Source organism: Polypterus senegalus, chromosome 13, assembly GCF_016835505.1.
Source record: "Polypterus senegalus isolate Bchr_013 chromosome 13, ASM1683550v1, whole genome shotgun sequence".
Classification (NCBI taxonomy): Eukaryota; Metazoa; Chordata; class Cladistia; order Polypteriformes; family Polypteridae; genus Polypterus; species Polypterus senegalus.
Window position 1 is genome coordinate 92,236,896 of NC_053166.1, and position 27,901 is coordinate 92,264,796.

Consider the following 27,901-nt stretch of genomic DNA (forward strand, 5'->3'; position numbering starts at 1 on the left):
GGATTAGCACTCCCAGAGCCCTACAAAATGACCTCCAGCAGGCCACTGGTGTGAGTATCTCTGAATAAAACAATCAGAAACAGACTTTGTGAGGGTGGTCTAAGGGGCCCGACATACTCCAGTGGGCTCTGTGCTCACTGCACGGCACCATCAAGCTCAATTGGCATTTGCCATGAAATACCAGAATTGGCAGGTCCACCATTGGCGGCTTGTGCTTTTCATAGATGAGAGCAGGTTCACCCTGAGTACATATGACAAACGTGAAAGGGTCTGGAGAAGCTGTGGAGAAAGTTATGCTGCCTGTAACATCGTTCAACATGACTGGTTTGGTGGTGGGTCAGTGATGGTTTGGGGAGGTATATCCATGGAGGGACACACAGACCTCTACAGGCTAGACAACTGCACCTGGACTGCCATTGGGTATCAGGATGAAATCCTTGGACCCATTGTCAGACCCTATGCTGGTGCACTGGGTCCTGTGTTCCTCCTGGTGCACAACAATGCCCGGCCTCTTGTGGTGAGAGTATACAGACAGTTCTAGGAGGATGAAGGAATTGACACCATTGACTGGTCTGACCTAAATCCAATAGAACAGCTCTAGGACATTATGTTTCAGTCCATCCCACGCCACCAGGTTGCACCTCAGACTGTCAAGGAGCTCATTGATGCCCTAGTCCAGATCTGGGAGAAGATCCCCAGGACACCGTCTGTTGTCTCTAAAGGAGCATACCCAAATGTTGTCAGACAAAAGCATGTGAGAGCAATACAAACTACTGAGTACGCTTTTGAGTTGCTGCAATGAAATTTCAGCAAAATGGACTCGCCTGCTGCATCATTTTTTCACTTTGATTTTCGGGGTGTCTTTGAATTCAGCCCTCTGTAGGTTGATAATTTTCATTTCCATCAAACAATGTGGCATCCTTTTGTTCCTAACACATTACCCAGTACATACAGTATCAGTATAGATATCCAGCATGATTTTTTCTCCCACTGAGATCTGAAGTGTTTTCAAATTGTTCCTTTAATTTTTTGAGCAGTTCTCAGATACACAACGTCTTGATTCGGGTCGTCTCACCCAATTAGTCTGGGCTCGTGTCACACACGATTAATTATGGGGCAGCTAAAGGAACAAATGAGCTACACAAAACTACAAGACGGGGGACTAAGACGTGTGTTAACACCTCTCTCTTTATTTTAACAGGAAAGATGAAGAACAAAAACCCACAGCACCTTGAATTTGTGTCAAAAGCCTCATCTAGACATCCAAGCAGCTTCCATAGTACTCCTAATACTTCCTGATGACTGCACCTTCAGTCACTTATAGCTGACATCACCACTGTCCCAAGATCCTCCACGTCATCCTCCTAGCATTCCTACTTCCGCCCTCCATTACATAAATTCTTCCGTGTTACCACCATTCCTTGTCAATTGTATATTACAAGCCTGACTGTGACAACAAACTCTCAATTTCTTACTGTGCTTTACAGTATACGGGGATGAAATTCCCAACCCGTAAACTATGTTTTGTGTTTTTCTTCACTATATATATATATATACCTCCGCAAGGCAGTTCAGACACTTTCTAACTACAACCCCTGACTGGGTTACCATATAGTGCTTTATCAACATTGTGCTTTCTGAACAAAGATAATGATGGCACCCCATTTTTCCCTGTGCCAGGGTGTTAAGGTATCCCCATAATGCAACTGTGTCATGTTCATATAGAGCGTTGTCACAGTAGTGGTCACAGAGACACTTCCTTGTTGTTCTTCTTTGGGTTTCTGGAGGTTTACCTGGCCTGGGGGAGCTCCCAGAAGGCAAACAAAACAAGAGGTAATAACTGATTTAATTCTCTCCCATCTGTCCACACCACCCTTTTCAGTATCTTCTCTTTTCCGGTTGAACATCACGTCAGTAGTTGGGGCCTAATCACTGCTGATGTTATGTTGCCATCTGTCCTGTCCTAGTCTGATGTATCATATTGGGTCACCAGACTCTTACCTGCTCACCTTTCATGGGGGTGAGCAGTCTTCACAGGCTCATCATCTTGTTCAGGCCTGGTGTGTCTGAGTCGCCTTTGGCCAGTCATGATAGTACCACAGCATAGGGAGGTTGCTGTATGACCACCACTCACAAGCACTGTAGCTGACCCCTCATGAGCAAACAGCTGGCCAGTTTACTGTCTAATTGTTGTGACAGGACAAAGTAGCCTGCAACAATGGACCTGTTGCTGCTGGAGTCATAGAATGCGAAAACTGGGTGTCTATTTATTCAAGCTGGACCTTAAAAGAGAACTAAGGGTTAGATGTGGCCTCATGAAGGTACATTTCACTGTGTACCCATCAACATTCCAACAGGTCTTCTGACTGCGGGCAGGTAGCAATGGAAAGTCTCGGCTCAGCACAGCATTACCATCTGATTAGAGCTGGTGAGCAATCCCTTCTCCTCTGGTTGCCGGTGCCATGTTGTTGGGGCTGTTGTCGCTTCATCTGCTTTCTCAGATTGGATCACTGGCATTCGACAGTCTCAATCAGTCCTTCTATATCTTCTCATAATTATTGCCACAATAGCCAAATAAGATGTTCAGGAAGGGCATCCCCACTTTTCTAGTTTTTATTAAAATTTGAGCAGTTCAAGTCTAGTTAATACCATGAAATGGTACAAAGGTAAGTGAGCCATAAACTGCCAGACGTTAAAAAACGTTTAGGTTACCAAAAACTGAAAAATAATATAATTTTCAGAGTTTCACAAGAAGACCTTTTTCAGGGAACAAGTAATGGGTTAACAATGAACATTTTTTCTGCAGCAATGGAAGTTTATTAAGTCTTGAAAATTGACAGTTTCTACAGGTGTCCAGTCTTGTGCTGATTACTTACAAACACACTGTCAGTTTAAAGCAGTTGTTACATTATATGAAGCACTATTTGGACAATATTGCTATCATAATAGTGAGAAACAGGTAATTAACAAAAAACCTGAGAACTCATAATAACCCTTAAAATTGTAGCTCTTTCCTTTACAGAAACTGCAAAGATTACAAATGCAAGCTTTCGAGGCATCTCAAAAGATTGCATTTGTAATCTATTTCGTTAGCCAATAAAAGGTGTAATTTCAATCAATCAATCAACATTTATTTATATAGCACATATTCATACAAACAAATGTAGCTCAAAGTGCTTTACAAAATTAATAGAAAAATAGAAGACACAATAAAAAATAAACATAAGTCAACATTAATTAACATAGAATTAGTAAGGTCCAATGGCCAGGGTGGACAGAAAAAACAAAAAAAAAACCCAAAAGCTGGAGAAAAAAAATTAAAAATTTCACCCTACTTTCTCCTGTATCAATCTATGGCTAACACGGTGCAACACTCTACTGCTATAGGAACTGCAAAGAAAGCCAAGATTTCAGTGAGTACAGTTTCCTGTACCTTCTAAAGGGACTTGGAAACTACAGGAAGCTCTGTCAGGTACAAGTCTGGCAGTCCAAAGTCACACTAGAAACAGAGAAGTTTTTGAGACTCAGCAGCTTGCATGATAGGAGCCTCACAAGACAATAGGTTCAAGCACAGCTTAACAGTGATTGAAGCAAGCAAGTGTCACTTTCTGTGTTTTCATTTCAGAGTACATTGAGACATTAAACAGTGCAAATTTAAACAGAAAAATTATCTCATAAAAATTTTAACCATTTTTGAAATGATGTTCTTACAGTCACTTGACCTATCAAATCTACCCCTTCGTCTTATTTTCACATTTGAACATTTAACTTGGTTTTGGAAGACAATATTGTCTGTTTTTCTACTTAATCTTATTTTTCTTATTAAGGTGCTTTAGTACTACAGTATGTCATTAGCTGTAGGTCACCAACAGATCTACTTTACATATAACAGTGTGGTGGAGTAGAACTTATGTCAGAAATTAAAAGCAGCACAAGGTACTGTAAAAGGGTTAAACTGGCCTGTAAACAGCTCCCTGCCCCAACTTGGCTGCATTCACGAGGAAGGAGTGGCACTGAGCTTTGTATTTACAGCAGCTCACTTCCTAATTACCTCAAGTGCTCAGGTATGAACCTGTTCAACAGGTCTCTCTCTCTCTCTCTCTCTCTCTCTCTCTCTCTCTCTCTCTCTCTCTCTCTCTCCCTCCCTCTCTCTCTGAAGTACACGCCCAGTAACACACACATGCCACACACTCTCAGGTAAAGCTTTGCTTCATAAATCCACATGCAGCATGTAATGTACCTGTGTACTCCTTCAAAAAATTAATAAACTAAGGCGTCCATTCACTCAAATCTCTGTAACATGAGAAAGAATAAAGAGAAAGACGGTGGAATGAGGGGACCTGACCATGTGGAAAAGACCCAGGTGAGTAAGGAGATACTTCTTCTTTCCTTTTCAAACGTTTGTCTCTGGCGGCACCAGAGTATAAGGTTGTGCTTTGAGAGCAACATGACAGGCATTAACAAGCTTTAAATGAGAACCTGGAAAAACAGAGAAGAAAAACTACATAGAAGCCCTGGGTGCATTCTATACGTTTTCAGTCGGACAGAACTTATGATCCATAGAGTGTGGTCACAAAACAGGCCTTTGTCCAACAGCTGATTTAAGATATAATGGCACTTTTTTATTACACCTTTTAGGGCACAAGGTTATTCCCGCTGTTTCCATTGCCAAAGGCTTTGTGTCACAGGAAAAACAAAAAACTATTTTATCATGAATCTTATTGATCAGAACTCATTAAAAGGTCATTTTTTAAACATATGACTCAGTAATAGTCCACTTTCATACTACCAATTATCAAACATATCTGCCGTTTTTTTGTCAATGTAAGTCAATCAACCAATTTCATATACCTCCTTTCCCGCTGAATACCATCACAGAGCACTTTTTAGAGTACTTGAATTTATTTTTTAATAAATTCTTATTCTAACCTGTACATTTTGGAGGAGGAAGAATATCCTAGAGAACCAGGAGAACATCCACACAGCACAGACATAGGGAGAATGTGTATTCCACATACAAATGGTAGCCAGACTTGGTTCAGAGATGAGGGCTGTGCTCACTGTGCAACTGTGAATTCAAAATAATATTTAAAATAAAACACAAAAAACGGCACCCACTATCTACATAGAAATGCATAAATATAAGTACACATAGCTAGAGTATACACTGTTCAAATTGTTTTTAAACTTGGTTCATAAACAAGTAATTATGTCAATATAAACCATAACCTTCCATCCATTCTCCAGTTTATCTAGTGTTGTCTATCTTTGTGCCTTTGGGTATAAGTTGGGGGCATTGTGTATTGATGTTTTTGGCCTTAAACACATTTTAGTGCTTCTGTAACTTCCATTAGCATGAGACTTTTTTCCTCTAAATTAAGTTCAAGAATCAACTTTAAAGACACCAATGAATTAGGACATCCAACTGGCCAATAAACTAGCCAGATTTAATGAAAGAACATTTTCCAAGTACACATCGAGGAAAGGTGAAGAAGAAGGTGTTGCTTTGCTTCAGAAGGGAGCTGTTTTGAAGGAGATGGCAAAAACGTGTAATCAATGTATGATAAAATTGTCTTTTATATCAGTATCATCTATTTCACGACAGTGCTTGTGTACAGTTTTACATGATAAAGACTGAGGGAATGAATGCAGGCTGACAGTAAGAATGGTCTCCATTGTGTTGCCCTTAAACTCAAAAAGGCTACTGTGTTTTCTAGAAAAGATATTTATGTCTTTATTTTTTTTAATTAAGATGACATCCCATATCCCCAGGAATATTCATGATATGTTAATTGGAGATTTCCAATAAGCCCTGTGTGAGTGTGTGTGTGTGTGTGTATGCGTGTGTTGGCCCTGTGATGGATTTGTGCCCTGTCTAGGGCTGGTCCTGTCTGATAAGTAGGTTTGAGAATGCTATATTATGTATTATTATATTTAATATGGGTTAACATACATCTGTTATACCCTGGATAGGTTCTGTCCCATATATACATGTTTTTCATATTGTGTGCCTAAATCCCTTAAGAAACAGCTGGTAAGCAGGGCAACTGCATAAAAGACAGAAAAACTAAACTGGATAACACTAGAAAGTGACAGTGCAAAAAGAAAGAAAAAAGCAAGAAACAAACAAACAAAAGTCTAGACTATGTCTTGAGTTGGCTTTTCTGACCCATACATCATTTTTCTATTTTTCTACTTATATATATATATATATATATATATATATATATATATATATATATATATATATATATATATATATATATACAGTTTTAAAAGAGAACTATTTTAAATACATAATATTTTTTTATTTACTTGTTTATTTAGCATACTCCTTTATCTAAGGTGACATTGACGCACAACACATATGAACAGTTTAAACAAATGAGTTGAAAACTGAGTGCCTTTTGAAATGAGCTCATGCATGCAGTATAACATCAACCAGCAGCACTGTGTCTGTGTTACTGTGTTACTTGTAATACTGGAATAAAATTCCAACAAAATAAAGCTGCTTTGGAAGCAAGGACTTATTATTTATGAGCATAAGAAAACCAAGGAGCATTAATATCAAAAGGCTGTTGTAGAGTTAAGGTGGGCTTCATTAAAGCGTTACATTAATTAAGTAGTTAATGTAACAGAAATGATAGAGGACATTTCTGAACATGTCAGTCAGCATACTGTTTGTTGTGTTAAAATGTGCTGTTGTTTCTGGTCTTCTATAAATAGTTTTGGTTTTATTTCATGAAGGATATGCTGTGCAAAGAGTGTTCTTTGGAATGTTTAATTTACTTATCTTGATGTTACAATATGTCATACAACTCCTGCTACTTGCATTGCACTCACATGAGCAAAAGAAGCAAATGCCTCAGTATCAGCTGGTGCAGACTGCCATATATAGAAGGTGGTCTCTAGTTTCACAGACAGCAAGGAATGTAAAAAAGGCAACACTGATCACTTTGTGCTCTGAAGGGCATTTCTTTTTACAAATGTCTTTCAAGACATGCTTTCCTACTTGAAATGTTCTAGTATACTGGATCCCAAACTTTTCCATTTGTGCAATTATAATATTGCATAAACTTCACAGATGTATGTGTGCCATACCCCTCAAAGTGCTAACAGCTACAGTAAATTAACAGCCCAGCCCCCTAAAGTTTTGAGTACAAATAGACACCAGTTTGTCAAAATAAAATAGATAATCACTTATTATTTGGCTAACACCTTTATCCAAGACATCTTATAACATTTGAGAGATACAATTGATTGCAACTCATTTTGAATTTTCTTATATCCATTTGGACCACAGGCAGGTGAAGTGACATGCTCAGGGTCATACAGTGTCAGAAGCAGGATTTGAAACCACAACCTGAAGGTTTGAGGTCCAAAGCCTTAACCACTATGGCCCACTACCTTGAAAAAATAAAGGAAATGTAACCAGTTGTATCTCAAATGTTTTAAGTCATCTTGAATAATGGCGTCAGCTAAATACTGTAAGAAAATACTAAATAGACAGGCAGATAGATAGATAGATAGATAGATAGATAGATAGATAGATAGATAGATAGATAGATAGATAGATAGATAGATAGATAGATAGATAGTGTGAAAAAGGCGCTATATAGCACCCGACCCGGCACAGATTCACACTGAGGCACCTGGGCAAATAACAAGGTTTTTTATTTTTCTTTACCTGTGGGGCACATCTTTCCTGTGAACCCCCCAGGTATAACACAGTCCCAAAGCAGAGCAATCCTTCCACTGGCACCACCACTCCTCTCAGGCAACCTTGTCCTCTTCCTCCCAATTCTGGCCCAGAGTGTTGGTTGTTGGATCCTTTTATGGCCCTCCCAAAAATGCTCCCGGTGCTTGCTCACCTGCTTCCAATTGCACTCCCGGGTGGGGCCAAAGATTAGACCAGCTGGGCTCAGCGATCCATGCCGTGCCCCCTGGCGGCCACCCCAGATCCCCACAGGGTTGTGGAGAACTCCATCTCCCAGGGAACCCTGCAGGAGACTGATGCAACCACCAGGGAGGCTGCCACCAAGCGTCACAGGGGAGGTACTGAGGAAGCCATGGCTGTTCCCCTGGAACTTAAGCAGAAGGGGCATCCCAGCCAGGCATGGGACCCGGCCGTCCACCACAATAGATAGATAGATGTTATCCATTCACTTGTCAAGCTTTCTTATTCAACGTTGCAGGAAGTCACATCTAAAGACCCAACACTGTACAGATTACCAGTCCTAATTACTATTAAAATTTAGAGAATCGAAAGTATGGCCTTTGTAATTGCTAATAATGCAAATTAAAAACTAAATACATGCCAAAAAATTGTTCTTTGGTGACATTGGTTTTAAGTCTTTTGTTTTATAAGATTAAAATTTGTTACGTATGTAGAAAAAAGTATAGATTGAAACTGCTAAAGTTTGTGTCCACTGTGTACTGTTAATGGGTGCTTTAGCGTTCAGTCCTGGACATACCTCATTCACATGTATAGACATTACCTAGCAGCCTTTTGATGTCTAAGTAATCAGAAGAATGAAAGAGCCAGAGGAGGTCTTGCCATGTTATCTCCAGCCTCAAGGCAGTACCCGTTCTTATGGCAGGTTCATATTAAGTTCTTATGGCAGTACTTTGATAGCCAGAGGTAAAACATAGGAGTGGTGTCCAGGTACAAATATTTGCTCCTATGATTCTAAACAAAAGCTATAATCCAGTGTAGAATGGTCTGCCATTAGACAAGTGAGCTGCATTTCTTGAATGACATCTTCTTTGCTTAAGATACATGCAGACTTTTTTTCTTGATGGATGACAATGGAACTCTTGGAACAGTGCCATTTAGCAAATGAAAAAAATATATTATAATAGTGCCATTCAGCAAATGAAAAAAATATATTATAATAGTGCCATTCAGCAAATGAAAAAAATATATTATTTTTAAACAGAGGGTTCTAATTTTAATAACTGAGAAAGTCAAAGTCAAGTGCTTTTGTGTTTTTCCACATTTTTTGCTACAGAGCAGGCTTCAGAAAAGAGAAGACACAAGATGTGCAGACATAAGAAAGCCACGCTATCTCTCTTCTATAGCCTCCCCACATTAACTTGGGTATCCCTCCTTATGTAAACACATGTAGGAGGCTGCTGATAAAGAGCTAGAATTAAAATCCCTGATTCAAACTACCTTCTGCCTTGCCTTGTGACTTAGAGCAAACACATGAGCTTGGCTAAACATATGGATTTATTTATTGTATAATTATGTTTCATTGCATGTGTACTTAGGAACTTGCTTATTAGGAATTATTGTACAAACATCATGTATGAAAATTTGCAAAAATACTATTCCAGCTTCCTCTTGAAATTGTGAACCTGCCCTGGATTATTTTCCAACAGGATTGTGTCGAAATTGCCAGCAAGCGTGAATAGATAAAAGTGCTGTAGTGGATGGAGCAACTCCTTGTACACTACATGAGGTCTAAAAGCATGCGTGCAGAGGTAGCCTTGCAGTAGTGACTCATTTGAGGCTGTGTGAGACAACTTAATGGTGCGCCTAGCAGCTTCCTGGCCCTATGCCAGATTCATTGACTGATTTACTGCTGGGAGGATCTTCTTCTTTTGATGACATAACACTGTTGTTTTGTTTGATTATCCTTCCTCATCATTCCTTAATTTGAATTTTGATGTAAATCTAGTCATAAGATGTTAACTTCAACTACTTTACAAAACTACAGAGTCCTGTTTGTCACAGGTAGATTGACAACAGGGACAGCATGTTAAATAATGCTACCTAAGGCCAAGCACATTTTTGCAACCCCTTAGGCATGAAGTGATATGCTTAATCCATATACAATACATATGCATGCTTCAAGATATAATACTCCAACAATGTAGCGCAGCCTTAGAATAATGGACATAACAATAAATGAAATAAACAACAACAACATTTATTTATATAGCACCATTTTCATACAAACAGTAGCTCAAAGTGCTTTACATAATAAAGAATAGAAAAATAAAAGACTCAATAAGAAAAACAAAATAAATCAACATTAATTAACATCGAATAAGAGTAAGGTTCAATGGCCAGGGGGGACAGAAAAAACAAAAAAACTCCAGACGGCTGGAGAACAAATAAAATCTGTGGGGATTCCAGACCATGAGACCGCCCAGTCCCCTCTGGGCATTCTACCTAATATAAATGAAACAGTCCTCTTTGGATTTAGGGTTCTCACGGAAGGGCTTGATGATGATGGTCACGTAGACTTCTGCCTTTTAATCCATCCATCATTGTTGGAACATCATGAAGCTTTGAGTAGGTGGAGGTGGCGCAGGCCACCACCACAAAGAAACCGGAAAAAGAAACAGAAGAGAGAGTAGGGGTCAGTACGGATTTTAGAGCCACCATTAATAGTTATTATGAGGAAATTGAACATATAGAGTATCAGGATTAAATTAAATTAAGTTAAATTGAAGTTATAGAAAGGCCATGTTAAAGTAATATGTTTTCAGCAGTGTTTTAAAGTGCTCTACTGTATTAGCCTGGCGAATTCCTATTGGCAGGCTATTCCAGATTTTAGGTGCATAGCAGCAGAAGGCCGCCTCACCACTTCTTTTAAGTTTTGTAAACATTGTAAACAATTTATGTTCAACCACTAAATGCAGTAGGCATTAGAAGCAAAAAAAGTATACTCTACATTCTCTACTGTTTCTGTTTGACTTCCTAATAATATTTTTATTCAGTTATACAATTGCAAAATTGAACAGGAAATAAAACCAGGCTGTTTTGCTCATCCTGCATGCTTCTCTATCTGGCACTTTCAAACTCGATCCTGCCCTTTTCATAACAAGCTTAACAGGCATTTAATAGACATTATAAATGTGACTAACACCTTTCCAGTATACAATATACAGGAAAAAAACCTTCATTACCATCTTTTATGTTACATCAATCCTGTAGAGTTTGCCAATTCAGTATTGGGCAGACTCTGCACACATCCACACTCTCTTACATCAGAAGAATTTAGAATATGGCAGGACAACATACAGCCTGAAGAAAACTCAATCAGACTTCCAGTTTTTGGGACCAGCTAGCCCTACATCAAGAAGAAATTCAGTGCATTGCAGCTAAGCAGGCTTTGAAAATGTTTTTTGGAAATTATGGGAGTCTGCTGTAGATTTGGTTATTTTCTGATGTTTGAAACATACAGTATTAGGTTGCCAGAATGTGGCATTGAAATGGAAACAATGTAATAGTGCAATAACAACATAATGATGTCATAAGCAATGTTTCTGAAATGGTAAGGGAGCTTCCTCATCCAAGTTATGTAAGGGTCTCGTTCAAATGTTCAGTTTTAATGGTATCAAGCAAACCTGTGCAGTGCTGAGCTGAATCTAATAGTGACTTTCTTGTATATGTAAGTTACATCCACTTATGTCTACAATAAAAGGTTAGTCGAATTTTCATGTGATGTTTGAGAGTTGCGAGGCAGAAACAAAACCTTGAGAGACTACACCTCCAGAGAAAACTGGAAACAAGAAGGCACAGAGGCAGGAACACGTATAGATTTTCTTTCCATTTTAAGGGTGTCTAGAGGTTGTTTGAGTATATTTGTGTTTTCATACTAGTTACTATGTTCCTCACACGCATCACTGAGGAACAAAGGTAAAAGACCTGTTTTAAGCAGGTGCTGATGTGCTCTGAGGTTAAAACAACAACTAATCAGGTTGTACCTAAGTGTATTCTGCATTCTGCTTTCAGATTAAACCACTGCCCGACTACAATTTAATGAATATGTTTATGGAAGTGTGCAATCCGCAATTTTAGATTAAATTGATTTTTAGTATTTTATAAACAGGCCTCAGCCTTTTGCAATCTCAGGGTGAATTTAGTGTTGAAATCTGTATGCCACACCTTCAGAGATAAGTCATGCAGGAAAGTAAATCCATGTGAAGCTATAAACATCACAGTATACTGTATTCGTACTGCCTATGTATGGTATGTGGTGTTATTTGTATTCATTGTCCATATATATATACAGTATGTACTGTATATATAAAATCAGCGGTTTGATATCATGTTAATATCATCTTGTGTGATACACTGTTAAACCAGCAGTACACCATGGGGGATATGTTTTTAGTAAACTCAGTACTGGTGATAACATACTATAGGCATACAAAACAGGTTTTGATTATTAAGTGATAGATTACTTTTCAAGCAGGCAAAGTCATTTTCATTTAAACCAGGCCGGGATTGCACAGAAACTGCTTTATCATTGTGATAAACTTCTTTAAAAAAGAAAAACACAAAGGAAAAAGCTACACCCAAGATTTAGGATGGCACATGCAGCTACAGGAAGCACAATTTATTTGGAAGAAATGTCAATCTGGTGTTAGGTTAAACTTGCATTGTGAATTGGCTATACCCTTATAAAACTGCTTCCACAAAGGAGTATATTTAAGAAGTAAAAAGTTATTAATCATCTTCAGATCCTTGGATTAGAAGTATCTATTTTGGTTAAGGTTACTTCAGTACATAGTGCTACTATTTCACAGCTCCTAGGATTAGGATTTAATATTTTACCCAAACACTAGTCTTGTGGGGTCAGACATAATTCTCAAATAAAATACACATCTGAGAACAATGTGTTAAAAAGTATGTAGAGAAATTTGGCACTGCAAAGGCTACACCCACAGAGCATCTTCCTAAAACACTCACCCTCAGTTCCTCCAGTTTGTACGTTTTAAACTGCCGCTGGAGTTTCAGGGAGAGATCAAAAGATAATGAACAAAAGACTTGATGGTGGGAGAAAATTAAAAAAGCTAAAATTGCTCTTATCTATTCAGGAGTTCAAGAGCACAAGGTAACTGAAGCGTATTAATTAATTTACACATTGTAATGAGTGCTGTGACAGTGGAGACAAACCCACACATAGACCAGCACTGCTACTGCATTCCACACGTTTGAGAAGTGCCTCTGTCTGTTATGAAATCTTTCTGTCATTTTAATTATTGCATCACTATATGACATAATAACAGCAAACAGAGTTTAGATAAGCACTGTGGTCTATGCATAAACAACATGTTAAAACACTTTGGCCATTTTGCCATGGCATGTTTGCATTTCCAATTAGACAGTAATGTTACATTTCTTTAGTTATTGGTTTAGATGTGTAGTCAGAGGGTGGGAGCTGTACAGCCTTTTCCCTGATTCTACTGGTGTTGCTAGGCAGATTTATTAATTTGGGTGTTTTGAGTACTGAAATCTGCAATTCCTGGGTCTCTTCATTTTTAAAGTCTCTTAATAGTTGTCCTTTTGACAGAGTGTGATACACTTTTATTCCAATGCTTATTTTGCAGTTCATATTTTTATAAATATAGCTGCAAATTCTTTCATGCTCTCATTGACTCCTACACTATCATCGTAATGCTGAACAACAGCACCTGCAACAACATATCGCTCACGTTTACCATTCGGCCATTGAAAGCCAATTTATAATCTGATGCTACAGAAAGGTTTTTCCCTTGCAACAGGTTATGTTTTTAAAACATAAAACATGTTTATCTTTAAAGTGTGTGATGTGCTCTCTGCATATGCCACACACATTTATATCTCTCTATTATAAAAAAAATCTTGGAAGGCTTGGAAGGTGACGAGACGTGATTTTCTCGGAGACACTTTAACGTCCCGTGAGACAACGGAGTGAGACAAAAGGACACCTGTCATACAGGCTGTTAAATGTTCAAAGCGCTGCGCGACATGCAGATCGCGCAGCAGGGCAGCAGCAACAGCAAGCCAGCAGCTGATCTGACTGCATCTCCTTAGTGTGCATTCAGCCCCCTTCTTCACAACGCGAGCGGCAGAGACGTGAAGTGGCTGACGCATAGCGCGCCCCTTTGGGGGTAGGGGGGGCAAACAAAGAGATCAGGGGGCAAAGCCCCCTAGTATCTAATAGGTTCTTTTCAGTAGACTTTTCAACAGTAGGCGATTCATTGTAAACAGAAGCTTGCTGTCTGTCTGGCCAGGTTAACAAGAGCACCTCTGATCTTTGCATTTCAGAATCACCACCTCTACTTTGAGTGTTGCCTTCATGAGGCTTTGGATTGGTTTAGAAATGTGATGCTCAGTGAGATGTCTCATCATTCCCACCCAGTTTTAAGCAAAATTCCCTAATGGTGGTCTCTAAATATATATATCATACATCTGGTTCCACTGAGACTACCCAAACATAAACAATTTTACTTTTATAAATTTTCCTCACATCGGTGCAAGTTTTTTAGAGGACTCTAGTTTTCTCACACAACCCAAATAAATGTATATTAGGCTGATTGGCCAGTATAAATACATCAAGAGTAACTGAAAGTGTACATGAATGTGTTCTGGGAGAACAGATGAACTCAAGAAATGACGTAGTATTCAAGAGTTTCTGTTATTATGTAAGTACGAAAAATGGTTACATTTCTCCTCAAGTGCTCTGATGTGCTTCAGCACATCACTATATCTGTCAGGAGAGGTCTAATAGCCAAATCTGGCACCTCTTATAATTTTAATCACCATCCAAGCTCCACATAAGATAGAGAATATATTATTTAGACAAGACAGCATGGTGATGAAGTGGTTAGTAAAGATTTCTTGCTCTCAGTCACATGGAGTTGCATGGAGTTTGTATGTTTTCCAAGTATCTGTGTGGATTTTTGCTCCCCGGGTCCTCCCTGTGTGGAGTTTGCATGTTCTCCCCGTGTCTACGTGGGTTTCCTCCGGGTACTCCGGGTTCCTCCCACAGTTCAAAGACATGCAGGTTAGGTGCATTGGTAATCCTAAATTGTCCCTAGTGTGTGTGTGCCCTGTGGTGGGCTGGCACCCTGCCCAGGGTTTGTTTCCTGCCTTGCACCCTGTGTTGGCTGGGTTTGGTTCCAGCAGACCCCCCGTGACCCCATAGTTAGGATATAGCGGGTTGGATAATGGATGGATGGATGGGTTGGATAATTGATGGATGGATGGATGGATCACTCAAAGCCATGCATGTTAGGTTAAAGATCAACCTGAAATGAGCCTTGTGTGTTGGCATGAATGGCAACCCCGTCCAGTGTTATTTCAGGCTCTGGCCCTCTGCCTCCATGAATTGGATTAAGCAGGTGTGAAAGAAGACTTTCAGTTGTTTTTACTTTTTGAAGTAATTTGTAATTTATTTTACTCCATGTACTGCAATGAATACAGTCATTTTCACATTTCTATGGTTTAGTCTATATTGTACGGTTACATGTGCATGGCATTTTATATGTAAAATTTGTAAATCATATTTTGCCTGTAAAAATGTTACAGAGCTCTGAGTGTGTACTGAGTGAATAATGTGTTCCAAAATTAACTGACACTGAATTGTACTGCACTGTATTTGAATTCATGTTTTCTCATCAGGAGTGTTTGGCAGGTCATAATGTAACCAAGCTGGAAGAAAAAGTAAAATCCTGTGGACTTGCCTCAGGTTGTGTAATGACAAACTTAAACAATTATGCGCTTAAAATACTTTATTCATTTTATTACTAATATATATATTAGTAATTTAGTAATTATTTATTTAAGTGTATGTAATTAGTTGCCTTACAGGGCTATTGTAGAAAGAAGTAAACAGCTTATCTCCTTTGTCCATATTTTTTATTAATGGCTGAGGGCGTGTCTCAGAACTATTCCATAAATTGACTCTAAGACTTTACTTGAACATTTGTTGCCAAATGTGTTTTTACTGCTTTTTTCTTGTTGTTTCTTTTTAATTTAAGTAAGTTAACCATTATGCTCAATAGTTTATTTCACTTTTTTACTATGGGCCTCCCACACCTGCTCAGAGTGCTCTGTTCTGCAGTCACCTGTAGTACTGGATGACATAAAGAGGACCTGGAAACCTTTATTATCGGTTGGGCTAACTGCATCAACTGTGCACAGTGGAGGGTGGGCGACCTTCTGGCCTAGGTTACTCTGACTTTCATGATGCAGAAACTGATTACCATCAGGCCTAACTATTTGATTTGTTTGCTTCTATCTTCCAACTGTGGCCCTCCAGAGGTTTATTTTTCTCCTATGGTCTTCGTAGGAGTTTTTTGTTTTCCTTTCCTCCGTGTCAGCTGATCAAACAATCACATTCAGGAATCAGAAAAGATCTACATCTTAAATCAACTGAAACCGATATGGACTGTTTTATTTGCTTTTGTATCTTTTCATTAACTTTAATAACATCAAACTGTTTCTGCTTGATGGGTTGCCATATACAGTACATATACCAAGGTAAAATGTAGGTATATGTCAGTCAGTATCCAACCCGCTATATCCTAACTACAGGGTCTGCTGGAGCCAATCCCAGCCAACATAGGGTGCAAGGCAAGAAACAAACCCCAGGCAGGGCGCCAGCCCACTGCAGGTTACACACACACACACACACACACAATTTTAGGATCGCCAATGCACCTAACCTGCATGTCTTTGGACTGTGGGAGGAAACCAGAGCACCCAAAGGAAACCCACGCAGACACTGGGAGAGCATGCAAACTCCACGCAGGGAGGACCCTAACTGCGAGGCAGCAGCGCTACCACTGCGCCACCGTACCGCCCCAATGTAGATATATATTATATATATTTATTTTTATATATATTAATTAGATCTGGCTGTTTTATTGTCATAATGCATAAATATTTTAATTAGAAAACCTTTTTCTAATAAGAATGAAGGTTTGTTTTGCACTTTAGTGGTTAAATTTTGCTTAAAAATACCTGGTTCATTTTGTACTTAGTATACTTACATTTATAAGAAATTATCGTTAATTAATGATAAAAATCCAAGTTAATGTGGTATATCTTTATTGTTTTGTTGATTAATATGTGGAAAGCACCTTGAGTTGCATGCTAATGTAGGATAAGGTGCTACTGTATATAAATAAAGTTATTATTATTATTATAATTATTATTATATAGTCTGAAACCTTCCAGTATAATGAAACTATGTGATGCAAAAGAATGCTCAAGTTTTGTGACGCTGTTTTACCTTTTACTATCACCATATCTTTCTAAAGTCTAAATATCAAATGAGATCACTTCACCTAAAGAAGCGGCTTCCAATCTCCATCTTGGGGCCTCCTTGCAGTTGCACATTTTTGCTCCAACCCGCTTCATAATCAGTGAGTCATTTTGCTGATCTCCTTGTTTACGTAGCTGGTATTTTTTCTTCATTTATTCAATAATTAGGATGCAGCAGTAGTGTGAGATTTACATTCTAAAGAAATACTACAGTAAAATGTGTATTTCCATCACAGAAGCTCATTTGTCATTTTCCTATTAATGAGATTAGACCCCAGAGCAGAAGGCACACTGAATGCTGAAAGTCTGCAGCTACTCCACAATCAGACACAGTATCATGGCCACTGGAGAAAAACACCTGGAAAAGCAAAATGAAAGCTATAATGATGACGAGGTAAATCAAAAAAAAAAAAATCCAGTTCTGAAGTTTGTGATGTCAAGCATTTCATCTTTGTATTATCACTTTTCCAGGTGTCTGCATCATTCTTTTAACTGGCTGTTATTGGAATACAATTAGGAGAGCAAATCCCACAATTAAATGCCCAGCTCACGTGTCTCAGTAAGGCACTGGCGAGGCAGGAACAGAAGGCATAATCATATTTTGCTTATTGAATGAATGAATTCAAATGTTGCTACAGTGGCACAAATGTATAGTACATGATATAAATAAGCTTGTAGTAGTGCTTCGCTTGCCAGCCATTTCGCATCTCTGCTGCTCGCGTTGTGAAGAGGGGGGCGAACACACCACAAGGAGACGCGGTCGCTCCTCCGAAACCCCCTCTTAAACGGTGATACAATGGGAAACAAATACTGTTTTTTTTTTTACCTCCTCTTTGCTCGATCGATTTTGCTGCTGCTGCAATGCCATGTGATCTGCATCTCATGCTGCGCTTCGAACATTTAAAAGCCTGTACAGCAGCTGCCCTACTCTTTGTCTTTTATTTTATCTGAAATTCGAAAAAATAAAATTCTGACTTAAAGGATCTGTACAAAACTTTTATAAAATCTGGCCGGATCTGATAAATAACTTTTTAGAATAAGCATTTAAATTGAGGAATCTATTTACTTATTTTTACTAGTTTAAAGTTTTACTCTGCTGGCCTAGCTCTCTTTCTCATGAGTCGGGGTTGATTTGTTTCAAACCTAGTTTTGTTAAAATTGACTTGCTTGTACAGAATGTTATTTGACTTTAATAAAAATCAATAAAATGAAAAAAAAATAAATAAATGTAGATAGTGATTCTTCAGTGTTCAAGATTAAACGTATTGTCACATGTGTAAATAAAAATAAAAAGACTATTTAGCTGTCTGACGGTCACAATGTGAGAGGTGTGGTGGTTATGCCACTTCACATTTCAAACACATGCATCGTCAACTAGCTATTAAGGCTAAATCTGGTGGCAGGTCAAGACAGGCCTGAGGGCAGGTGCCAGTTCCTGATGGCATAATTGGACAAATGGTTCCTGCCTTACGTTCGAAACTGCTGGAAGAAGGAATCATCTTCACAAAATTCCATAAACCTTCAAAGTATTACACCTTTCTGTAGAAGAAAAGTAGTACTAAGATGTTTTATTAAAAATATGTGGATATCACTTGTTTTAAATAATGTTGTTGGATATTAGCTTACCAAGGTGTACCAAAAAAATGTGTGCCAACAAAAGAGCACATATCCGGGGAGAAAAACTGAGTATGGTAAGAAATGCAGCTATGAGTTCAGATCCTGCTTCTGACATTGTCTGACCCCGAGCAAGTCACATCACCTGCCTGTGCTTCAATTGGAAAAACCCAAAGAAATACTGTATAACCAAATGTATCATAAATGTTGTAAGTCACCTTGGATAAAGGTTTCAGCCAAATGAGTAAATGTAACTGTATGTAAATGTACCTCATGGCAGTCTTATGCAAGTTACAGCACCACAAACAAAATCTGCAAAACAAAACATGCAATGCGAGGTAAAACATCATACGCAAATGGAGAGACGACAGAAATCCAAATAATAAAACATTAAAGAGTAACCATGCTATTCAAATACTAGAGCCACATCATGTGCAAAGTCTAGGACTTGACAAGGACCACTAGTACTCAGTGGTCTAGTGATTCTGGCGGCAGGAGATGAGTGCAAACAGCAGCCTGAATGAGAAATTCCTCCCAGGTGGTGACAGGAGTTGAAAGGTGAAGTACTGGTGTGAAGATCCAGGGGTCTTGTTTATAAAGGTTGCACATGCACAAAAACAGCATTGAAATGTGGATATGAAACATCCCACACAAACATTGGGATTTCTAAAGGAAAACTTGATGGAAGACTCTTTATATATTTATAGCAGCTCTGACCCATTCATACACAACATTTCAGAGAAACTAGGAAATGATAACACCAAATATCATGCAGGCAAACCAGCTAAATGATGATTCACACACATAATAATAATTCATATCACTGACTCATTATTAGAATGTGAGAAACTGACAAAAATGATGTACAAGCTGTATTTTAGGTCTTTTTTAAGAAAGCCAATGCTGTGCAAATCAGTTCTCAAGCAAATATCATTTTAAGGAAAGATTCTGCTTTTGACTGGGGTTTGTTTTTGAATTGGATTTGTATGTAATACCTTGAATTTTGCCTTACCTTGGGATCACAACCGCAAGTGGGGTTACCTGGTATGCTAATGGAGTCTCGAGAAAATATTTAAACATAGAATAAAAAATACATACAGTATATAATGCAGTTTAATTAAGATTACTTCATTACTAACTTCAAATTTAATATACATTAAACAGCGTGCTTGAAATATGTCACATGAATGTTATAAGACCTGCCTTTTGTTTTCGCGTGTAAATTTCTTTGCATTACCCAGCTTGTTAAATAAGTAAGAAAATTGGAGAGATTTCATAATCAATGTGCTCCATCCACTTCAAGTGTAGGCTTGACAAACCTGGAATATCAGTCTTCAAAATGATCCCAAAAATAAAATGAATTATTTATTCAATATGGATTTATTAGTGTTATTGAGAAGAAAGAGGAAAAAGGCCTAAATACCTCTTGTGCTGTAACATGCTCTCTATGGAGAGTATGAAACAAAATAAACTTAAAAGGCACTTTGAAACTTCACACAAAGAATACATGGGAAAGCCAAAATCATATTTTGAAGGAAAATGCAATGAGCTGAACAGTCAGCTGAAGCAATTCAGAAAAGCAATGACGACAGGAGTGAAAGCTCACTTTAAATGATCCTCACAGAGACATCATATAGCCAAGGCTATGAAACCACATAACCTCGCTGGGACAATGGATCTAACAGTGGCAACTGATACAGTGAATACAGTATGTTGTCAGAAGCACAAAAACTAAAGAATATACCCCTGTCTAATAATACAGTGACACAAAGAATAACAAAGAATCAGGAGAGCACACTTAACAGAGCGACTTAAAACTTACCCCAGCCTACATTTCACAAATGGATGTTAGCACGGAGGATAAAACTGCTCATTTTTTTGACTTAGCAAAGCCAATTTAACTCTTAGCAAAGGAACTAACAGGGGCCCTCGCCGATGTGTTACATCAGTTAACTGCAATGGTCAATTATATCAAACCACATCCACTGCCATATTTGCAAAGCTTTGCAGTGATATTGCCTTGAGCATGAGAATTTGCTCTTTTACACAGAATTACAATGGTTGTCAAGGGATAGAATGCTACAAAGATTTTTTGAACTTAGACATGAACTATTGGCATTTTTCATGGCTATAAAAAAATTATTTGTTCAGTTTTTGTCTGACCAGAACAAAATGTCCCTTCTTCAGACTGCTGTTACTGTCCTGCTCCACTGACAGACTGAGGAGATCGTTCCTCCCTCATACTATGCATCTCTTCAATTCCAATCAGTGGGGGTAAACGTTAAAAGTTAACATTATACAAAGTTATTGTCTGTTTTTACCTGCATTTTTATCAGTATGCTGCTGCTGGAGTATGTGAATTTCCCCTTGGGATTAATAAAGTATCTATCATCTTCTTGTCTATGTAATGGAAATATTTGAAAGACTTAATGAACTTAACATAACCATGCAGGGGCAAAGCAAACATATCAGGCAGATGAGTGATCATATTATTGGATTTAGGGAGACACTAGCATTCTGGAGACAGAATCTTTCCAAAGTAAATTATGCCTGTTTTTCACAGCTATGCAAAAGTTCGACAGGCAACAGTCTGGCTGATCAATGCCCCACTCAAACAATGACTGATCATCTACAATACCTGGAGGAGCACTTCAAACCTACTTTCAAAGACTGGATATGTTAAAGTTTGAGCCATTTCACTGCAACCTAAGCTCTGTGGATCGTCCAGACAGTGTCATCGAACAGCTCTTGAGTTGTCTTGCGATCAAACGCTGCAAGTATTGCATTATCTGATGTGTCACTGGAGGAATTCTGGTTTGGAACCAAAGCAAATTACCCCATGGTTTTACTGAGTGCTTTAAAACTTCTGGTTCCCTTTTCAAGCGCTTATTTGTGCAAAGCTGGACTTAGAGCTCTGGTTTGCCTGATATCAAAGTACAGGTCCAGGCTAGATGTGATTGATGAGATGAGATGTGCTCTCTCAACTATACCTCCTGACTTTAACAAGCTGCAAGTGTGACATGCAGGCACAACCATCTCATTGAATGCTGTTAGTACTTTACATGGTTATCCATGCCATGCTCTGCTTTGATGTAAGTTAAATGTTCTGTAAAATAATACTGCAGCTCGCCATTAAACAATGTACAGAATAGAAAGTGAATGTCAACATTTCAACCAGCTGGGGACACACAGAAGCTCCGATTTAAAAAGAAATTGGATCACAAACCAAAAAAGCCTGGGAAGCTCTGGTCTAATACCTTGTGCATCACCCTTATCTAATAGCATAGCATTTGGTATCTTTTGAAAATGCCTATGAAGAAAGATCTCAGCTGATCTCTACCATTCCTTATTCCAAAATGTTCAATATTATTTAGCATCACCTTTTCCTAGTCCTGACCAATGAAGGAAATTAGTTTAGAATTATGGATTGGCCAAGATTAACCAATGGCAGCAGTTCCTACCATTTCCTTTCATCCTCCTCCTCCAATCCTTACATGTGATAGAAAGATAAGCATACACTTTAGGTGAGGGATGCTTGCACTAGCCTAAACAAAACACAGTTCTGTCACCATCATCTGCCACATCTCTCCTTCAGTCTCTCCTTTAAGAGTCCAGGGATCTGAATACATCACAAAGGTAATTTATGGATTCTGTCCCAGAAAAAACTTGCTTCAGAAGGTCAAATGCATACATTTAATGTTGTGAGTTTGTAAGTAAGATCTGACTCTCTGTCACATTCAAGAACTGGAAACTCTATGTATACCTGAGAAAGAAGCAGGAAAGTACGTCCAAAGCTTATGGATACTTCAATGCAAAAAGTAAAATTGCAGGTGACAGTCATGGCTTGAATTAAATTCAGATTTCGAGGAAGGTTTTTTAGATTCCATTTTGGATTGTTGATTTATTTATGCAGCACACAGGATTGGCAGAACCACAGACTGGGTAGACTGAAACAGTTTTTTACATGGTGCCTTTTGTTAAAAACAAAATACTGTTGTCACCCATTGCATTCTCTGTTCTTTCCACCAGAGTGCTAACAGTTTATGCCATTCCCTTGACATCTGAGGGGTCAAACAGCAAGTTCAGAAAGCATTGAGATTTGACTCTGTAACATACTGGCTTCCCATGCTGCCCCTGAGCTTCTTGGTGTCCTCTTAGCTGTAGTTGGCAAGCTGACCTTAGTGACTGTCACTCCAGCCTTAATATCAAGTGTCTAAAGGTTTCACTACTTTCTGTCTTCTGTCCATTAGTCTGCCTTATATTTCTCAGTGAATGTCCTTGTGAAGGGCTTCATTTACAGTCACTGGGTGTTTATGGCTGGCAGCCAGGGTTCTGCAGCTGTCAGCGTATTTGTTCCGCCAAAGCAAGTTTCAAGTGCAGTTCTTAATGCTGTACTTCTCCAGTTAAGGATCGATGGTAAAAGGCTGAAGAAATGTGGAAGCTGAAACTGAACTCTAAGCTTCAAGTGCTAGGGGATATTTCTGAAACATCACATTCAGTGACATACAAAAAAAACAGAGAGAAAGAGGTAAAGTTAGCACATGCCATAAGGGGGATCAGTCACCAAGACAAGCAGAAGGTATAGCTTTGGCTTAAGGGGGACAAGATATATGCCTAACTGGATATACACACAGACTCAGGCTCTAAACTGGCTCCCCACCTCATATTAAAAGTCAGCAAAAATAGAAATGGTCTAGAAAATTTAGAGGTAGATCATAGGAAACAAACAACTTCCCTTTCTTTGTGTTAGAGAGCTAGGATGATGTCCACAAGACAACTTCCCCATAATGGTTATGTCTTTGTTTCACTGCCTGTCCTCATCCTCTTTGCTCCTCCTACTTTGTAGGATTCAGGAACAAGCCCACCTCAGTGTCACTCCCACCTACTTATGTCACTCAAATGTGCTAAGTCACCAAAGCTATGACTGCTTTATCAGCGAAAGCAGCTCCATATGAAATTCTGCTGCCGTTCCAGGACAGCTGTCTGACTTTTCAAATCTTTTTTTTTTTCTTTTTTTCATCTTTACTCCAACCCAGCATTCCCCAGTACAAAGTTGGCAAGAAGCAAGAGTGTGAGCAAAAAGCTACTTGTGCGACCTAATACTTTCCTGCTCGCACAGCACCTTCAGAGTACATGCCAGCTGCTGGTGAGCCAGGGGTTCGTTTCTCTGGGCTATTCTTAGACAAATCCTCCAGTATGGAAAGAATGTGTTGCTGTAGCACAGTGCCATCGTGCCTCTTCGGGGGTCATGTTCACTAGTCAGAGCATATTTGTGTAGGACAGCAGTTGGGGAATTTGTCAGCATTCTGAAGGACTGGATGTGCAAGCGGGTGATGGGTGTTTCTAATAAATGAAACATTTCATTTTGTGAATAGTTCAGACATGTTGCTAAGTCACTTGCCTGTTGCTGCTTGTACATTTCTCTAATCTCTATTACATGTATGAGGCTAGTTGCAGTGAGAAAGGTTAAAATGTTAGCTTCATATGCTGATTTCTACCCATGTAATCAAATGCTAGCATTGCATGAGATCTCATTATTTACGATGGTAGTGCCATATGCAGGACAACAAAATTTTTCTGCAATTGATAATAAATTAAATGTAGTTAGGAGAAAGGTAGTTTATTAAGAGTCAAGACCACTAAAATAACTTTTTGAACTTCATACTTTGCTTCACATATTTTGTTCACTGGCTCATTTAGACCTTTTCCTCTTTAACCCCCAGTAGTTTTTTTAATATTCTTCTCCTAAAACGCTATTGACTTTTCGCTTCTTGTTCATTAAACATCTTTATTCCAGGCAGTTTTGGAGGAAGTGTACAACTTTTCCAAGATTTTAGAAGGTAGGCAAACTGAAACACAGGGCCTGACCACTTAAACTAGAGAGTCCAAAGAGGACCATTCTAAAGGCTGCTTAGTAATTAAATACATTACCCTTGAAGTGATTCTTGGGCTTGGCCCAGAGATTAGTCTAAAGGTGAAATGGTCAGATGGCTCTGAGGCTAGGGATTTGCACTGGCAATCAGAAAGTTGCCGGTTCAAATCCCACAAACGCCAGAAGTGATTCCACTCTGAAATTTGCTCCATCCCTGGTATGATGTTAACCTGCATACAGCCCTGCAAGCAGGTTCTCCATCTTACAGGGAAATCTTGGCAGAATTACCCCGGAAGCCACTGTAAAAAACTTCAGTGTTCCATTCAAACTAATGTAGAGCTGAGGTGCCATGTCCTAATTCGTGATCCTGGGATCCCATTGTGTGGTTATACACTGTATCAGTGCATGCTCCCAATCACTCTCTCTCTCCCTAGAGTTGAAAGGTCAATTGGAGTGAAGTCGGGAAGGGACACTGTTATAATGTCAGGTATTTTTATTGCAGGCTGTCAGAGAGTTGTCAAAGCACAATGTCAGGTACCCTAAATGGTGCACTAGTCCATCATAGAGCATTGTTAAATACAGTCATAAACTTTCATGCCGAGTACTTCTGTTAGATCAATCAAAAAGCTTTTCTTGTGTTTTGGGTGGAGACTGAAAGGGTTGTAGTCTGAAACACAACTAAAGACACAACTAAGCCAACAGGTGAAAAAAAGGTTTTAGAGCACTTCATAAGTCACTGCATCACTGTCACAGTAAAGTCACAGTATACAATAAAATAGCCAACATATATCACTGAATGGGGGCACTTGCTTATATAGGGGCTGTGGCTTAACTGGTAAAGTTCGACTGCATACTACAAGTTCTTGAGTTTAGTCAGCCTTCTATGGCTGCAAATGAGGAAATATTTAAACAGCAGTACTGTACTTGTAAAAAAAGTCTGTAAACGGTCCTCACAAGAGAAAAGGTGCACCACAACTTGTAATTTGTGGTTGTTATATGAGATATACTGTATATCATGCTAGGGTATGTAATGTAGAGTATGTAAAAGAGGTAATACTGAGTTTGATGAAGTGTGGATGGATGGATGGATGGTTGGATGGAGTTTCATGTCAATCAGTCCTTTTTTTGATTGGGGTTACTCAGGAATCATGGGTGAAATGCAGGCACCCAATCCAAATGAGTCACCAAACAATCACAGTTTGTATGAACGCTTTATGGTTTAGGGTGTATTTTCAGGGGAAATCCCACAGTTTATCAAAGAATGTAAGTGAGGAGCACTATGAGAAGTCATTCGCTCATATATGGGAAGCACGATTATAAGTTTAGATACTGTTAGGGGTAAAATATCTAATGTAACACCTTTAACCTATTAAAGAGCCTTTGCTGTTCAGCCATTTATAGAGGGAATGGGGTTTAATTCAGGCATGCTAACTGGGGTTGTGTTCAAATACTCTCATATTCATAGTGAGTTGCAGCCCCATGGGAAATGTCCTGGACAAACATACAAGAAGGGATGAACATGAGCAGGAAAAAAGAAATAAATGAACCTAGAGCAATCATAGCTAATAAACTTCTTATTCACAGTTATACCTACTGAAAGCACTGCTTAGAAAAGTGCTGGTTTTCTGCCTGAGATAGATTTCTCTTTCATATGGAGCATTCAAGCCCATCTGTTTGCTTATTTACTCCAGGTTCTTGGCTTGTATATAATAACTAATGATACCAACCAGTGACTGAACCGTTTCCATATTGACTTTTCTCATGTGAAAATTAGACCAGGTGTCCCTTTGCTCATCAACAGGCACCAACTCCTCATGGAGGGTTTCATACTCTAACAAACACTTTTAAACAATCACAACCAGAAATTCAGGTACTTAGATGGGAAAACAGTAAAATTGAGAGGACTACTGGCACATACTAGCATATTTACTTTAAGAGACAGTGCTCAAGGGTGGCACGGTGGCGCAGTGGTAGCACTGCTGCCTTGCAGTTAGGAGACCTGGGTTCACTTCCCGGGTCCTCCCTGCTTGGAGTTTGCACATTCTGCATGGGTTTACTCTGGGTACTCGGGTTTCCTCCCACAGTCCAAAGACATGCAGGTTAGGTGCATTGGTGAATCTAAATTGTGCTTGGTGTGTATTAGTGTGTGCCTTGTGGTGGGCTGGTGCCCTGCCCAGGGTTTGTTTCCTGCCTTACCCCCTGTGTTAGCTGGGATTGGCTCCTGTGACCCTGTAGTTAGGATATAGCAGGTTGAATAATGGATGGATGGACAGTGCTCAAAATTGCCTCTTTAGAAGTTATCTTTTAATTTCCTTTTATTAATCCAGTGGATCTCAAACTGTGTAGCGGGCCCCCCTAGGGGGGCGCGAGGATGTGAAAAAAAGAAAACAAGAATCGAAAATATGAAAAATACATATATTAGAGTTAGATAAATGTCAGTAAATGTTAAGTAGGTATAATAAAATATGCATCTATGATATATCATTAATCAAAAAAGAACGAATTGGTATTAGTGGGCTCCTTTCAAAAAAATGTTAGGGGGGGGGCAAGATTAAAACTGTTATGAAAACAAATACTTAAAGATTGAGAAACGCTGTATTAATCTATCATTGTTTTCAAATATTTTTGAAGAAACTCAAGTTGGAAAGTATATCCCTTTATATTTCCAGTTAGATTACTCAGAACATAAGATGGTAAGACATGGGAACTATGAATGAATCTGTGGGTGACTAAACATGGAAGAGGATTGGGTGAATCAAAGTCAATTTGACAAGTCCCATGATACAGATGCACGTATTCCTCATAACTTGGCTCAGGATTATTTTTCATTTATCAGAAATCTGAAGATGGTAACTCTCTCCAGTCAAATAATAACAGGGAAATCCAGCTTCTCAATATTTTAAGCCACTTTTCATGTTATTGTTGACTGGTACAGCCTGTATTCCAAAGTGGGGAAATAGCTACTGTAGGCCTCAGCTGCTGGCACATTCTAAAATTATTTTTGTTAATAAAAGAAATAAAGTATGTGGACTTACACAGTCAATACGATGTATGGCCCCATGCCCTGTCTTCTTCCTACTGCTCTCACATACTTCCCTGTCTTCTTCCAAAGTCACTCCCATGATGAGTCATTTCTAACGTAATTACACATAAGGTGGCGAGGTACGGAGTTCCCCAGCCAGTTCAGCTGCCAAAGGATGCTTTAAGGTTACTTGGCTGGGAAGATATCCAGGGTTACTATGGCAAAATCCTGCTATGGGATCATTAATGGCCTCTGAGAATTGAATTAATCCCTTCACTTTTTCACTGCTTTTACATTAAGGCACTCTCTGTGAACAGAAGGCTTTGCTCATTCAGCAGTA

General features: G+C 38.9%; 1 protein-coding gene and 1 long non-coding RNA gene across 2 annotated transcripts in view; one reads left to right on the forward strand and one right to left on the reverse strand.

The window, feature by feature from the left end:
• Nucleotides 1–4,160: 4,160 nt before the first annotated feature.
• trpm4a (transient receptor potential cation channel, subfamily M, member 4a) overlaps nucleotides 4,161–27,901 on the forward strand; it is a 139,108-nt gene continuing 115,367 nt past the window's right edge. Inside the window, exon 1 of the mRNA XM_039773837.1 lies at nucleotides 4,161–4,363. Within this exon, the coding sequence (XP_039629771.1) occupies nucleotides 4,301–4,363 (63 nt within the window). The 5' untranslated portion in view covers nucleotides 4,161–4,300. The remainder of the gene's footprint in view (nucleotides 4,364–27,901) is intronic.
• On the reverse strand, nucleotides 16,654–27,868 carry LOC120541888. Its single transcript, XR_005636108.1, has 3 exons — nucleotides 27,575–27,868; nucleotides 22,431–23,148; nucleotides 16,654–17,411 (listed from the first exon to the last, which is right to left on the reverse strand). It is a non-coding gene; the product is annotated as an uncharacterized LOC120541888 (long non-coding RNA).